Genomic DNA, 11,226 nt, shown 5'->3' with positions numbered 1-11,226 from the left:
TACATATAGGTTCTTATTCAAGAATTGTGTGTATTGGAGTGATTAATCTGGTGAGTAATTAAAAAACTCCAATCAGTGAATAGTTTCCAGATAAATGTCCATAAATCAAGTTATTCGGAAAACTATTCTAGCTTCTATCTTGATATCGTGTCAGCATAGTTGTATCATTAAATGAAGTTGCTGTAATTGTTAAACAGATTCCTGTTCGTTTACTAACCTCGGTATGGCAGCTGTGATTAGTTAATTACACTGTATTTTAATATCGATAGAGACAGTGATATTCCATCCGCTACCAAGTCTTCTGCATAAATTTGAACGCTTTATTTAGGTGAGTTTACAACTACTTATTTACTTACTTACGTCTGTAACATAGGCCAACCACAAGCACTCTCCATCCAAATCTGTCATGGGCGATCCTTTCCAGTTCTTTCCAGTTGTTACTCTTCCTTTTTACATACGCTTTCATTTCCCCAAGTAATGTGTTCTTTGGCCTTCCACCTTTTCATTCTTCTTCAGGATTCCAAGTTAGCGCTTGTCTCGTGAAGCAGCTTGGTGATTTTTTTATTGTATATCCTATCACTCTTCAGCATATTTTCCCAGTTTTCGCTTCAGCTGAAAGCTGGTTTGTCCTCTCCCACAGTAGGTTATTGCTGATGGTATCCGATCAACGGATACTGAGTATCTTGCATAGACATTTGTTCATAAATACTTGTGCCTCTTGATGATGGTCGGGATAGTTTACCACGTTTCAGCTGCGTACAATAGAACTGTCTTGACGTTTGTATTGAAGATCCTGACTTTGATATTAGTTGACAGTCATTTTGAGTTTTGTATGTTCTTTAAGTGTGGAAATTCTGTCCTTAATTTGCTAATCGTCGCCTTTACGTCTGTGTCAAATCCTCCTTGTTCATCGGTACGTGTAAGTTTCCACACATTCCAGTGCGACTCCGTCAAGCGTGATTGTGTTGGTATTCTCCGTTTTGTATATGAGGATTTCGCTTTTTACTTTGTGTGAGTCGAGGACTACTGATGCAGTGGCTGCTGCAACAGCGTCTGTCTTCACCTGCATTTGTTCATGTGCATAGAATAGAAGAGCTAGGTCATCTGCGACGTCCAAGTCGTCCAGTTGCATCTAAGCTATCTGTTGTATACGGTGCTTCCCATGAGATATGGAGGTCTTCATAATCCAGATAACCGCTAGGAGAAAGAAAAGTGCAGATTAAGCAGCCTTGCTTAAATCCGGTCATCACTAGGCATGCATCTGTCAGCTATCCTCCGTTAACGACTTTGCACTGTAGTCTGTTATATGAATCTCTTATGATGTCGACAATCTTCTCAGGTACACAATAGTGTCGAGAACATTTAGTTAAAGTCTTCCTATCCACACTGTCAAACGCCTTCTCACACTCAGTTAATCGTTGTTTTTTTCACCTTACGATATTCGTTACTTCCAGAGTACTTTCAAGTGAATCTGGTATTTCGATATTAACATGATATTATTCAGGCAATAAATTGTTGCAAATAGAATTAACCAGTACTTACATTCGTAATCAAGAAAATATTTTCTGTGTACATTCTTCTAAAAATTCGCCGCAACTTTCGGCTACAAAGGACTCACCTTGATATGTGTAGCAATGCTTCCTTTGTACTTGATTGCTCGCTGATTAAGGATTTTGACTACAATACATTCATTTGTGTTCGTCTATTTCTACCTCCCTTAAATAGCACTATTTCGGAAACTCGTAGTGCAGTATTTCGAATTTTTTTAATTATCGTACTCATGTGTGCTTCGAAGCCAACGTACGTTTTTCCACACTACTTTTCACAAATATAGTGACTCGCTTGTAGAATGTTATAATCATTAATTCAGATTTTTATCAACGTCGTAATCTTTTATTGATATTGATGAACATGAAAATGGTCTAATTTCTTGATGACAACGCAAAATGTATAGAAGTTGTTTTGCAGTAATGTGTTTTGCCAACCAGTTTGTCCCCATTGTCTTCCTCCGCACTTTTCCGTCACTTCCTACAGAGTGATTTGGATGTTTGACAACGGTCAGTCGCGTTCGGTGCCTAGTGTTTAGTATATTGTGCTTTCATCCCCCTAACAGATAAGAATAATTTATGCACCAAGTTAGCAATCAAGTTAGCAATTAAATTGAACTATGATTTTTTCAGTCCGTCTTTTAGTATGCTGAACAACACCTATTCTGAAATACCTAACTCTCAACGATTAACCATAATTAATATTGACCTAATGGTGTTTTATACTTTGATTTTCATAGTAATTTTAATTCATGTCATTGTTTCCCCTTATGAGTTTACATAAGTCCAGAACAAACACAGATGCAGAATAACGTGGGTTCATCATACTTCGTGGTTTCTCGTCAGCCACAGGTATTTTGTAATGTCTAATAAGTGGCAGTCTAGCCATTCGACCGTACTAATTCTGGTCAATGTGATAGTTACTCTTGGGTCCTATGTCTTGTTATCTGAGTAAATGAGTTTGTCTCAAGACATTAGAGTTTCTGAAACCAGAGGCTATCATACTACCGGGCAGGAATCTATCAGTGCTGTGATCACTTTTACTGCAAGGGCGTTGAAAATAGACGTGACTATTGATGATAAACATTGGGAGGGTATAAGGTTTCTGATCCCTGATATGTAAGTGACGTGGCACAGTTAGTATGTTATTTGCGACTATTGTCCTATAGCTCCGCAAATTAGACCCTATATTTCGGAGTCCCCCTGTTTGGATCACTCCTAAATAGTAGTTGGATCGTTATAACTATATAATGCTGTCTGAGAAACAAATTAAATTTCATAAATAAGGATATATTTGATAAGCCTGGTGGAAGGAAGTAATTCATTTAACGGCTCTGATCGTGGCTAACTTCGCGTGTTTGCAAAAAATAACCCCATATTTGGTGATCATTTTTCACTGCCAGGTTTCTATGGAAAGTAAAAATAATAGAAATGAGGTTCGGGATTATTTTATCGATCTTTCATGAATGCTTCTATTTTATAACCAGAAGAGTGATGGAAACTGTTTAGGTCCGTTCAGAGAAGGATACTAACTCAAAACCTGCGGAACAAACAGTGAGATCTGGAGTGGGCTCTCTCATAATCTTTAATCTCCCTAGGATCAGTGTATTAGAACATTTTGAACAGCGACAACGAGGGGCATCTCAATATATCAAGTCGTTGTATTATACCTGAAAGACTATAGCGCTTGTATGAATTCGGGAGTACTTATAATGTCTTAGCAAACTGGTGCCAACCATTTCTTCAGCCAGACAAAGATCTGTGCGAAAAGATACCCGCGAAAAGACACCCAACACAAAAATTCAACATGGACGGAAACTCAAGTAATTACATAACTGTGAAACTTTTCACAAGCACACTGGCGTTTAGCTTCCCCTCAGCAATACACGTCAGTTTGGAGAATTACCAGCGGTCACCATAAGTGATTTAAGTTTGCTACGTTACAAAAGACAATATAGGAGGACAATCATGCAGTTACTGACTCAAAGCGAGCTCCCTTATTCAAGCTCCTAGCAGTAATATCACTTCTGATCGACTCGTGAGTGACCATAGATTAAAACTAAAAGAAACTATCTGCTCCAACTACATAGGTCAGACGGCTGGACCAACTAATTCTTCTATTGATGCTAGAACGCAAATACAGTGGAACCTATTTAACTTCGTATCACTCTTTAAATAGATGCAAGCTTCCTCCCAAACTCTGAAGCATGACATACCCGCACAACTACAGTCATCATCAGTACACCACTTTGAGAGAGCTGGGAAACTGCTTATATATTTATTGGCTTATTTATAAACAGTGCAAGAGATTAGCACGTATAACAATATGCCGTTAAAACCATTATTTTTATTTCTCTTTATTATATACTATTCCTGCTGTCATCCGATTTAATACGTTGTATTTATTTTTGTTGTATTCATTCGTTTCTGCATCTTCATTCTCTTTAGCTATTTCCTCAAAGTAACTAATCAAATAAACTTCAGAGGACTGCCATCTGCCAGTTGGAAGAACTGATGAAAAAGCAATTTAAGACGGCACTGAGACCGTTATTTTTACTCTTCTCATTTTAGGTGCTGCTCCCTTTTTCCTCCGTCATTATACTGGCGATTGTTGCCTTTCAACTATTCATTTCCGTGGGATATTCGACCTCCTTTTCCTTCCCAGTGTTCTTCATTTGCCGAGTTCTCTAAATACAGGCATATTGTGGTCAGTAAAAGTAAACGTGAGTGATGTGACAACGCATTCAGGCAACCCCTTAGTCACATGCTTCTCAAATACATCGACCTTCGAATACAACTTCTATCTCAATACAAAGTCTTAAGATCAGTTGCTCACTATGAACTTTCGTCGAGACGACGTACTAAAGGTCCTTGGCACTCCAGACACTGAAAAATCAACGAAAACGGATGAACTGGAACAGAAAATCTTGAAGCAAATTATACATTTTATTACTGTCCCATTGATTACGATATTAAATATGTTACTTGGCCAAGGTGAGTTACCTGTGTGCTGAAAGGATGAGATTGTTACCCAATTCATAAAACAGGGCCAAGGCAAATTTCATCAAACTGCAGATCTACCAGCCTCACCAGTTCGTGGTTAAAATGCTGAAAAGTATGATCAAAAAGGCTCTTATAGAAATCGTCGATACCAACAAATTGTTAAACAACGAACAACATGGTTTCAGGGAAGGATTATATTGCACAATAAACCTTCTAATGGTAAGGGATAAATCGGAAGAAATTCTGGCTAATGAAAAATCATTTGATGTTGTCTGTTCAGACCTCAACCAAGCATTTGATAGGGTGCCACAAGACAGACTACTCTTGATGCTAGAAAATATTCTAATTGTCAGACCTTTCTTAAAGTAAATTAAAGTTGCTTGATAGGTTGTATACAGAAAGCAAGAATTTATTGCAGATGCTCCTCCTGCGAAACAACGCTTGACGGAGAACCACAAGGCTTGGTCCTAGGTCCGTTATTTTTGTATACTATATGTAAATGAACTTCCTAGTATAGTTAAGTCTCCGATGGTACTATACGTTGATGGTATAAAATTTGGCGGGAGATAGCAGAAGGCTAACTCCAGACAGACTTAAATGTTTTAAAAAATGCTGGTGCTTATTACCTGACCAAGCGTATTAACATGCACAATGGGTATACTGATGTAAATAGGTGCAGTATAGAGGAAGAGTCAGTGCCTGTAGTCCGGTCTCACAAGGATCTTGGGGTGAGCCATGATCTCAAGACCACGGCCCATTGTCACATGGTTGCGGTTGGGGATTTAGAACCCAATGAGCTTAAAGGCGGATATTTACCAAGCTAGATACTACTATATCCACTGCAGTATGCACGACTTCGATGAAGATCCGAACGTGGAAACTTCGTTCGGTCTAATGACCTCTGTTTAGGTGATCTGGATATCCGAAAAAAGTACAGAGACGACTGTCCAAGCGATTCCAGAGCTCTAGAAGCACACAAAGAGCAGGTTGAGAAGCCAGGCTTTCTTGATCTGTCACACACCAGATTAAGAAGTGATCTGATTTTGATGTATAGAATACTTAGAAATGATTTTAAACATGACATCTCAACTCTTTATCTCTCCAATAAATCTAGACGACCGATTGGGTGCATCGAGCGAGTGCAGAAGCCAAGAACGGACAAAATATCCATGACATGAAGATTTAACATTAAGTAATCGATTCTTGGAACTTGTATGTCGAAGCGGTCTATTTCAATAAAACGGTACTTCACGTAACTTCATTTTCGCTTAAAAAGCCACAACTGGTTTTAAATACGGTTTCATTACACTAAATTTTTTCTTCGAAATAAACGCTGTGGCACAATATTAATCAAACATTAGTCAATTTTAGTCAAAATCATATCGCAGAACTAGAGGCGACTTGATTATAGTCTTCAAATTGCTTAGTGATAAATTTGCACCTGATATGCCCTCATTTTTCTTGTCTTCCAGAACAGAGAATTTACGAGGACACTCTAAGAAAGTTCACAGGCCCAGAACAAATTACTTGTCAGCTGACTATCGACTTTCCCACCGAATCTTCAACGAGTGGAATTCATTACCTCAGTACGTGGTTGAGGCTCCATCCGTCGACTCTTTCAAAAGAAAGTTAGATCAACTAAGAGACCATCATTGCCAGGACTCACACAGGCCATCAAGCCCCCTGTCTTTCCCAAACTGAAACTGAAAATGCATTGTTTCACTATTTAGGGATATCCCCATAGGTTTTACACCTTAAAATACTCTTCCTTGGTTCGTTAACTTCCTATAAGAAGATAATAAAGTGGAATGACTGAACAGAAATTCGGAGTCAATGGTCATGTAGTAGTGATACGATTAGTTGCTATCTTAAATCGCCATGCCACTTGTTCTCGAATTTATGTACATTAACGCTGATTTTAGGTTTGTCCGTAGAGGCAAAATACTTGTACCTGTACACTATTACTTCAGTAACTTTCATCTATCTACTAGTCAGAGTTTATGTCACTCTGGTAGGCTGACATATGTAGTTGTCGCTAATAATTCAACAATCTATAGCACCTCTGCTACAATTAGGTTTACTTAAGGTTGATCTTGCCAAGCCCTTTAACTAACATACTTAGCAAACGGTGCTGTTCGAACAGTGGCAACCTCTCTATTTTCCCGTCATTATTATTACTATTTCGTCTGTATGACCATATGTGTTAGGCCATATGTTACAGCCTACTCATATATTCCTCACTCTACCTCAAATGTTAGTCGCTTAAATGTCGCTCGATCAATCATTCGCTTTCCCATATATACATGATCGAATCTTCTAATTGGTTTACTTCGTTCCTATTTGACTCGTAATCCACCTCTGTATTCAATTACTCGCACGCATTAGCCTCTGCCGAAATTCACTTGATGCGCTTGTAACTTTGTTGTCCGTGCCGCCCAATAATAAACTACGGTCGATGCTTCGTATCGCCTTCTGAGTTCTTAACTCGTTGGGATTTAATCAATAACCGTTATCAGGGCAATTAATAAGCGAGTCTTTAGGAATTATCTGGAAACCAAGTCGCTTCAAATTATCAACTATGTAGGTTTTAGTAGCTAAAGAAAACGCGAAGTTCATCAAATCTAAAAACGAAGATATGGTAATCTGAATAGTTTTTGTTTACTTTTCAACTTTTATAATTCAGTAAGCTTAACATTCTTTGTTAATGTGGGATTTAATATGCTTCCTGAAATATGAATTGTGGATAACACTGTCGTATTCTCAAAGTTACAGTACCATTAAGATTTCTCTGCATTGAATCAAACGGAATTCGTTTGTTTCTGCCAGTTCCTGGCAAAGTACTTTAGTCACAGTTAAAGGTAGTTACATGATTATGGGAAATTGTTATTTTCCAATAAATACATATATATGCGTAAAGGTTGACTGTCTTAATGCTTCAGTGTTGGTAATATTAACTTCACTATAGTCGTCTTCAGTTTCATTTTGCTCTTTCAGGATTCCCTATGCCGATGTCAACATGTCATGTCGGATCGGTAGTTACACCATTGGCTGTCTTAAATCGACTACCAGGCTGGCTCGGCACGTTGGTTATCAGCCCTGATGGATCAGTTCTGCAGTCAGCTGGTGAATTAGTGAATAACAAGGAATTGGCCCAACATTTTGCTGCGATCGCCAACAGAGTTGGCCGTTTATTAAATATGGAAGGTGAAAGAAAAACTCAACAATTCAAAAGATTAACTAGTGAGATATGCTTTTTTGTCTTGGTTGTTTCTCCACATTGCCTGCTACATTGATCTAATCAAAGTATATCAATTTAAAAGTTTCCCCTTCCATGTTTTCCTCAATTCGGTTGTCTTGAATGAGACAGGATAAAAAAAATAGCTGCTAGTTGACGTTATAAATCACACAATGACTTAACAAATTAATGTTCTTTATCTCGCTGAGATGTAGTAGAAATGTATTCGTAAGAATAAACAACATCTGCGTTGAAGTATTACTCCTAATGAAAGAATGAACTAAGAGTGGTTGACTTTAAAAATATTAACTTTGCACTCTCGCGTTTTGAAGCCTGCTTTAAGACTTTTGAAGTTCCAAACTCTGCTAGCCTGTTTCATATGTTAAGGGCTACTATCTTGAAGTAATTCTTCATCGGACTATGTTGGCAGGGGATCTAGTCGGGTCGACGAGCGATACTGAACCACTTCTCATATAAATTTTGAAAAAGATAAATCCATCAACAGACGAATCTAATGGATTAAATACTGCTACGTAGAGTAATTAGTCGGTGTTTGGAATTTAGTCATAGTTTCTTCTTATCCCCATTGGTTGCTAGTTATAGTTTGTTAGACAAACCAAGCTTTGGTAGTATTTATTCCAGACAGTCGCTTGTAGTTCTACCCAACAATATGAAATTATAAAGATCTGAATTAAAAGAGCCGGAAATATAATGTCAGCAGTAGCAAAGAATCAACCATAGGAAATGTGTTTTGAAAATTATAAATAAAACAAGCAATGGAGGATGTGTAGTAATCTAGGGGAAGGTGACAAATGAATGTTTCTTTACCACTGCAGCTAAATTAAGTTGTGTGACCTAGGGCCTCCAACCGCAGATCACTATTATCTTGCGCATCACAACCAGAAAATTTCCATTTCAACACGGAGCAATAAAACAGTTGCTAACTTTATTGACTAACCTCAACGCGGTCGGAGTCCTCATAGTCTTTTCCCAATGTAATTATATCCTATCTAGTATTCCACATTTGGGTTCGACAGCGACTAGGCATGTGTAAGACACTGTTATGTACCTGTGTATTCGTTTTGTTGTGGTGGGAACTTCACATGGTATCGCTGCAAATAGCATAAGGTGTCAACCTTCAAACAATTAATTATGTTTCTAATTTTTTCCATATCATAACAGTGATCAAAGATATGTTGCGTAATCCTTTTCTTAGTTCTATTAGGTTTATAGTTGTGTAATTATCAAAGATCAAATTTAGCTATGTATTGTAAGGCGTTTAAACATCTTAAATTAGCTTTCACCAAGATAGGTAGTCCATTTTTCGGGGACCCGGATAATCAATAATTGAAGCTAATATGGCAGAACTGTATCCAATTTCGGCACATTAATCAAGGTTTGAATCAACCATGTAGTTGTGAGTGCTGACTCGTTATGTTTCTGAACCCTTGTCCTAAATGAGTCAGGTGAAGTTTACAAGTCCATACCTTTTGACTTCCTGCCACTATCGCATTTACGTTTCGGTCTCCTAACTTGTATTTTTCAATGAGGCGTCTGGCTTTCATGCTAGTGAACAATATATCCTAACCAAAAATTTAATTTCAATGCTTCAAGGAAACCTTGCATTTAATCACACAAAACCCCTGTATACGAGTTATCGTACTTGATGTTACCGATAAACGCGATTCATTGTAAGTTGATTGCATATTTCAAATAGTGTTCTATAAAAGCTTAATGTTCACGATTTCAGAAAATCCTAATGTTGGTAACCTTTAATATCTATTTTTCTCAACTACTCGTTGAGATTTGGTAGCATATCTTCAAAACCAACTTACTCGTATTAAACGGTTATTCAACAATTTGAAAAGTATCATTTTCACCAAACCACTTGCAAAAATATTCATTCTCTCGTATTGATATCTACAATTCAAAACAGAATTTAACTAAATAAATAGTAATGATAATTTTCGCTTGTGTTTTCTTTTCATTCATCCATTTAAAGTACATTTCGAGCATTCAATATATATTATGACATGTGTTGGTGATACCATCTATGTAGTAAAACGTCTACCCGATAATCAGAATATTTCATACGCAGAGACATATCAACAATTACATCTTGTCAAATCGGATAATAGTATGACTAGTAATAACAATCCTATTGATATACATCATTCTGCTACTGTTATTAATAATAATAACAATATAGTTACAATAGATAATCACGGACCTCATTTTTTTGAAGCACGTGCTCCTGATGATTATTGAAAACGAATATAGTACCATATTCCCTTTACTTAATAATCCTTCCCCTTTACTTCTCTTTATCGTAATAATAAATATAATGTAATGATTGCCATTATTAATGTAGCGAAATAATTATCTTTTGTGTAAATAATGTTGCTTCTTTTGTATCTGCTTATTTTTTCATTGTGAAATTTAAGAATATACTAGTCTTTTGATAATTAGCCTTTTTTTATTCATCATATCTACAAGATTAAAACTGTGATATATTGTAACATTTTAAAGTTCAGGACATTCATTTCATTCTATTCGAATCTCGTAAACTAGTGTGTTTAGTAATAAATATATTTTTTTAATTCACTTGCTATTGTTTTATTTGAATCTTCCCATTGATGTTTAAGACTGCAATTGATCAGTCTGTTATTGGCGTATGTGCATACTGTGCCTCGATATTGCTTTAATTTATAAATATTATAAGCAAATATGGATAGTGGCTAGCAGTGTAATCCAGGACGCGCGTTTCGCCCTATTTTGGACTCGTCGGCTGGATGTACCTGCATCTGAGAGAGTTGATGTTCACTCTAGGACTCGAACCCAGTGCCGCTCGCTTCAAACGCAAGTAGCTATCAGGACTCAGTAGCTAAGTGGATAACGCGATGGCGTAATGTAATTACCCATCATATCTAAGGTTCTCCTCGAATGTGTACTTAATAAGCGGATTACATCGTTTAATAACAACAAGATTAACTGAATACTCAGTGATTTACTTATTGGTAGTATTAAGATGTAATTACACTGTGTCACTAAAAATATTCCATCAGTAATGTTGTCCCACACATTGTTTGGACAAAGGGTTTGGGGTTCTCCAGTCATGACGCACAAACGGCGATCTTACTACTGTTGATGACTTATAACCAATGAAGATAATGTAGGCCTCAGATTGGTACAATTTCTCTGAAATCAAACATTTCCTATTACTAAAACGAATTACCAAAGAACATCAATCAAATAGTGTAGATTAAAAATACTTTGAAGCAGACTATCAGAAAACTGGATGTTACTCATGTAGTGAACGAATAAGCATAGCATTTAGTGAAAAAAGCTTGTAGGAAAGTAACTAAAATGAAATTCTCATCTTTTATGAACTACTTATTGGAAAACTAAAACATTCGCGTTATTAACTTCTATTCTAAGTAA

At 36.9% G+C, this 11,226-nt stretch overlaps 1 protein-coding gene across 1 annotated transcript; it reads left to right on the top strand.

Annotated features, from left to right (window-relative positions):
• Nucleotides 1–2,044: 2,044 nt before the first annotated feature.
• LAMTOR4 (Ragulator complex protein lamtor4) lies at nucleotides 2,045–10,389 on the top strand (the record flags this gene model as incomplete). Its single annotated transcript, XM_012941996.3, has 4 exons — nucleotides 2,045–2,057; nucleotides 6,023–6,136; nucleotides 7,545–7,790; nucleotides 9,788–10,389. The coding sequence occupies 4 exons, from the start codon at nucleotides 2,045–2,047 to the stop codon at nucleotides 10,051–10,053; spliced, it is 639 nt and encodes a 212-aa protein (XP_012797450.2). The 3' UTR covers nucleotides 10,054–10,389.
• Between the last annotated feature and the right edge of the window lie 837 nt (nucleotides 10,390–11,226).

The sequence above is a fragment of the Schistosoma haematobium genome, chromosome 1 (assembly GCF_000699445.3).
Source record: "Schistosoma haematobium chromosome 1, whole genome shotgun sequence".
NCBI classification, from domain to species: domain Eukaryota; kingdom Metazoa; phylum Platyhelminthes; class Trematoda; order Strigeidida; family Schistosomatidae; genus Schistosoma; species Schistosoma haematobium.
The sequence above is the reverse complement of the archived record's forward strand: the minus strand, read 5'-3'. Positions and strand labels throughout refer to the sequence as shown.